The sequence below is a fragment of the Plasmodium falciparum genome (assembly GCF_000002765.6).
Source record: "Plasmodium falciparum 3D7 genome assembly, chromosome: 9".
In the NCBI taxonomy this organism is placed as follows: Eukaryota; Apicomplexa; class Aconoidasida; order Haemosporida; family Plasmodiidae; genus Plasmodium; species Plasmodium falciparum.
The window spans coordinates 529,001-535,000 of record NC_004330.2 but is presented as its reverse complement, the minus strand read 5'-3'; the positions used below and the strand labels follow the sequence as shown (position 1 = coordinate 535,000).

Below are 6,000 nucleotides of genomic sequence, written 5' to 3'. Positions count from 1 at the left end.
TAAATAGAATGTACTACATTTTTTGTTGGAATATCATTAACATTACTTGTCATAAAAAAGAAACAATCATCAGAGGAGGTTTTATCCATTTGTTCAATATGCATATTTTGTATATCAAAATTCTTTTCAAGTAATTTTTCTTTTAATCTTTTATCCATATATTTTTCTTTTACTCTTATTAAATAATTAACAGATGGTGCTGTTACGATAGTGTCAATATTATATTCTCTTTTTATTCTTTCTTGAATTATATTTAAATGTAATAAACCATTAAATCCGCACTTAAAACCTTTACCTAATGTTTCACATATATATTTTTTAAAAGAAAAAGAACTATCATTTAATTTTAATTTATTTAATGACATTTCTAATTCATTGGACTTCTTATCATTCACACAATAAATGTTACAATAAACAGATGGATACGATGCTTCTATTTTGTTAGCAGCAATGCTTTTTATATTAATATCAGTTTTTTTCAAAATGGGAATGGCATTATCATTTCCTTGGATACTACAAGAAAAGTTTTCTTTTTCTTTTATATTTTCCTTTATAAGGTCATCATTTTTATGAATATTAAATATTCCTTCCTTTTTATGTTCATGATCATATATTATTTCTTCTTTATTTCGTTCATATCTTTCATCAACTTTTACTTCATTATATTGAAATGATTTTATCTCTCCTTTATTTTTATCACATTTTACTTGTCCATTTTCATCACATTTTACTTGTCCATTTTCATCACATTTTACTTGTCCATTTTCATCACATTTTACTTGTCCATTTTCATCACATTTTACTTGTCCATTTTCATCACATTTTACTTGTCCATTTTCATCACATTTTACTTGTCCATTTTCATCACATTTTACTTGTCCATTTTCATCACATTTTACTTGTCCATTTTCATCACATTTTACTTGTCCATTTTCATCACATTTTACTTGTCCATTTTCATCACATTTTACTTGTCCATTTTCATCACATTTTACTTGTCCATTTTCATCACCTTTTATTTCCCCTTTATTGTGATGGGTCAAATATTGTTTACCCTCATCACTTAAACGCTGCATAATATTTTTGTCCCTTCCAAGGTTTATCTTTTTAAAATTGATAACAAACTCATTATGATTATTTTTCTTAATAATATCTTTATTTACTATAGTTTCACTTATTTGAATATCATCACAATTTCTTATATTTGAACATACATATGCTATATCCCCTTGAGATATAACATCCGTAGGCTTCATCTCCGGGACTAGATATCCAACTTCTTGTATAATATAACTCTTTGCACTGTTAATAAAAAAGATTTCTGTTTTTTTTCTTAATTCTCCATTAAGAACTTTAATAATTAATACGACCCCTTTATATTGATCAAAAAAAGAATCAAAAACAACACCTCTAAAAAAGCTATTGATGGTATTTATTGGTGGGGGGATATCACTAATAATTCTTTGAAATAACATTTTTACATTCTTACCATATTTTGCTGAAATTTTCAAAATTTCGTTTTCTTTAAAATTAAATTTATTAATCAAATCATCTTTTATTTTATCATATAAACATGTACTTAAATCTATTTTATTAATAACGGGTATTATTTTTATATCATGTTTTTTTAATTCAAAAAATATATTTAAGGTTTGTGATTGTATACCTTTACCTCCATCAATTAAAAGGATTGCGCCTTCACACACATTTAACGATCTTTTTACTTCATGATAAAAATCGAAATGTCCAGGAGTGTCAATCAAATTAAATACATAATTATTATAATGCATTCTTACAGCTTTCAATTTTATTGTTATACCCTTTTCTCTTTCTAAACACATCATATCTAAAAATTGTTCTTGCATCCTTTTTTTTTTAATTGTATTTGTAAGTTCTAAAAATCGATCAGCTAATGTAGATTTACCACTATCGATATGTGCCAAGATGCAGAAATTACGAATATATTTTTCTTTGCATTTTTCAGATTTTAAATGTCCAATCGTATTATCATTTAAATTATCGTACAATTCATTATGTAATGGATAATTCATTTCTTTTTTTACTTCACTAGAACATTCATTTAAAATATTATTATTTGATGATACAGAACAATTTGATAAATCATTTATTCTATTCTGATTACACACATTTTCAGAATATTCTTTTTTAATATTATAATATTCCTTGTCATTTCTGTCCACGTCATTCCTGAACTCTTCATCAGAGAGCAAAGTATCATTATCATTTATTTTTGCCTCAATAATATTAGACTTTTTACACTTATGATAATATATTTTATTTTTTTTATTATTATTTTTATTAAATAAAAAATTCTTCACATTTGAAATATAATTTAAATATAAAGAAGTATTCATAAAATTATAATCATCCTTCTTATTCTCCTCTCTTTTGTACTCAATCTTTCCATAACCATTTCTCCTTTTTGTGGTATATGTTTTGTTTTTCCATATGGTCAAATAATTTTTTTTTTTTTTGGCTAGCCATTTTTTTTTTATTTTTTTTTTCGAATTCGAAAAATTATTAAAGCATAGTCTTTTTTTTAAGTCACTTATATTTTCGCATATACATTTAATATTATATAAGATGAGAAATACTATAAGAACCCATAATCTTATTTTATTAACTGAAGTATAATTCATTAAAATGATGGAAGCTGCTCATTGGTGTGTGCTTTTTTTTTTTTTTTAATCCATTAAAGTTGATTATATATAAAACCAAAAATGAACTTATTCTTTTAAAATAACAAAAATGTATATAATATATATATATATATATATATATATATCAATATAATTATCGTATAACTAATAATAATAATAATAATAATAATTATTATTATTATTACATCTTTTAATATGTTAGTAAAACATTTTTATCATTCTCTTTTTTTTTTTTTTTTTTTCTTTTCCTTTATTTACTATAAAGAAATATTATACAGGCCGTTCAAATATATTTATTCATATATATATTCGATTTTTTCTTTTTAATATTTATTTTATTTACCAAAAGATATATTTCATAGAATGAACCTTCATGATTTTTTAAAAACAAAAGTTACAGAAAAAAATATCAAATAAGTGTAAAAATGTAAAATCTTATATATGTATAAGAACATATTTTAAAAAAAATAAAAAAATAAAATAAAATGAAATAATAATAAAAATAAAACAAATACGAAAGGGTGATCAAAAATATGAAAACAATAAAATTGTAATGTAAAATAAAAAATTATTCCCAAGGCATAAAAATGAATAAATATATATAAATAGATACAATACATACATACATACATATATACATATATATATCTAATGTGTTTTTTAAAAAAATGTAAATATTTTAAAAAATACATTTACTGTATATATTCCATTTCTGCTTTATTTTTTTCTTTATATGTTCCAAAAAAAAATAAATAAAATAATAATAATAAATAATAATAAATAATAATAAATAATAACAAATAAATATATTTAATATATACATATTTATTTATATTTATTTGTTTATTTATTTATTTATCTATCTATGTTTATATTCAATTCAGAGCTGCTTGTAAATTTACAGATAAGTTGTGATGAAAGGTTTGATAATTTGTTATGTCATCAATTTTTTGATTTAATATAATTGAATAAATGTTTTCCCAAACTTTTTTATGTTTTTTCTTTTTCATAACTAATGATTGTAAATTATTCATATCACTTTTAGTATATTTATTTTTATTTAACCAATATTGTTTCATTGATTTTGATATTTTGTTTCTGGTTTCTTGAGAAGGAGAATTGAATTTTTTACTTTTACTTTTTTTTATGAAATATTTTCGTTGACCTTCTAATGTTTTTAATTTATATTCCTTATCATATTTCCATTTATTTTTGACAGTGTCTGATATTTTTTTGTTATGATCAATACTACGTTTTCTAAATGATTTAATCATTTTTTTTCGAAATTCATGATTTTTCCATTTCTTCTTCATAATTAATCGAAGTTTTTCTTTCATTCTTGCTTTGGATTCTTCAGACAAAAATCTCTTTTTCTTTTTCTTCTCAGCAATCTTTTCTACATTGTTTATATTGTTTATGTTGTTTATATTGTTTATGTTGTTTTTATTTTCTATGTTGTTTTTATTCTCCATGCTGTTTTTATTCTCCATGCTGTTTTTATTTTCCATGCTGTTTTTATTTTCCATGTTGTTTATATTTTCCATGTTGTTTATATTTTCTTTTGTTTTTTGATTTTTTTCATCGAACTTACCTTCCTCAAATGTAATATTTTGTAAAGCCATTTGTTGCACCTGAACGCTGCTAATATCATCGTAAGTATTACTAATATATATCCCTTCCGTATTATCATGTTCATTAATACTATTGTATCCATCAATAATAGTATTATCATATTTGTTTGTAGAACCATTTATGGTGTTCATTTTATTTATAGTATTATTAGATATAGAACGTATAGAAAAGATTCTATTTTTACTATTCAATTGATCACAATTATATAACTTATTAAATATAGAATTATTAAAATACATTTGTTGTATACATTTTTTCTTGTATAATATATTATCATATTTTATATTCTGAATATTTAATTTAAATATGTTATAATTTATATTTCCTTCATAGTTACACTTTGTTTTATTATTACATCTAGATATATAAAAAGAATGAAACAAAAAATGGTAGTTATTTATCTTGCTTTTTTTAATACATTTTTGAAGAACTTTTTTCCCTGTATGTAATATACAAAAGGAAGAATATTTTTTCCTCTTTATTATTTCTACATAATCATTATTATCACATGATGCTTTATGAATATGTCCATATAATGGTTTAGTTAATCTCTTATAATATTCTGTATTTTTATTGTTACTCGTAAGATTATATTTATTAAATCCTATTCTTTTATTTTTCCATTCATTTTGTGTCTTATTTGTATTATAGTAATTTACATCGGACATAATTTTTTTGAACTTCTTTTGATATATTAAATTACTTGCACTGGATTTTATATTAAATATTATAACTAACAAAATATATAAAATGGATATATTTATAATAACATACATGTGAAAGGCAAGGTATAATAATAATAATAATAAAATAAAAAAAAAAAGAAGAAAATAAAAAGCTATAAATTAAAAAGACAAAGAAATGAACAATATTTAAATTAAAAAAAAAAAAACACAAAAAAATAAAATAAAATAAAATAAAATAATAAAATGAATATATTATACCACCATTTTATAAATTAATATAAATAATACAAAGACTTAAAAAAATAAAATAAAATAAAATAAAATAAAAGATGAAATAACATATAGTGGTGTGTATTACAAAAAAAAAAAAAAAAAAAAAAAAAAAAAAAGGAAAAGAATAAATGTATATATTAAAATTTGTCATAATTTAAAGAAAAATGAGGCAATAAGTATATATACACAAACAAACAAATATATGTATAAATATATAATATATATATATATATATATGTAAATATATTCTTTTTTATAAAAGTACATCCACACAAAGATTTATATTGGGACTTTTAAAATGAATATAAAACATTATTATTATTACATTTTTCATCCTTCATTTTTCTTTCTTTCTTTATTTCTTTATTTCTTTTTTTATCATATTCCTTCTACCAAGATGAGTGATTAGCTGATTCCTCTTAGATGTTTTTTAAAATTTCTCATAATATTAAATTGGTTTTATAATTATAAATATATATATTTTTTTTATGTGTGTGTATATATTAAAGGTAGTTTTTTCTCATCTTAAATCTTAAGGAATAACAAAAAAAAAAAATGTACATATATATAATATATTCTTATTATAATTGATTTATTTGAAATCGTCCTTTTTTTAGAAAATATAATTATTCAACACTTTCTTTATGGTATATTACTATATAACAAACATTTTGTTATTTCTTATAATATCTTACACATGTATTTCAATGGATAAAAGAAAAAAAATT

General features: G+C 20.6%; 2 protein-coding genes across 2 annotated transcripts in view; both read right to left on the bottom strand.

Annotated features, from left to right (window-relative positions):
• Positions 1 to 2,660, bottom strand: part of PF3D7_0911700 (GTP-binding protein, putative) — a gene marked incomplete at both ends in the record, with an annotated part of 3,258 nt that extends 598 nt beyond the window's left edge. The window contains one exon of the mRNA XM_001351953.1: positions 1 to 2,660. This exon is cut by the window's left edge and continues 598 nt beyond it. Coding sequence (XP_001351989.1) covers positions 1 to 2,660 — 2,660 coding nt within the window.
• An 896-nt stretch (positions 2,661 to 3,556) lies between these two features.
• PF3D7_0911600 (conserved Plasmodium protein, unknown function) lies at positions 3,557 to 5,089 on the bottom strand (the record flags this gene model as incomplete). The annotated part of the gene is made up of 1 exon (XM_002808884.1): positions 3,557 to 5,089. One exon carries the CDS (start codon positions 5,087 to 5,089, stop codon positions 3,557 to 3,559), a length of 1,533 nt encoding a protein of 510 aa, XP_002808930.1.
• Positions 5,090 to 6,000: the final 911 nt, after the last annotated feature.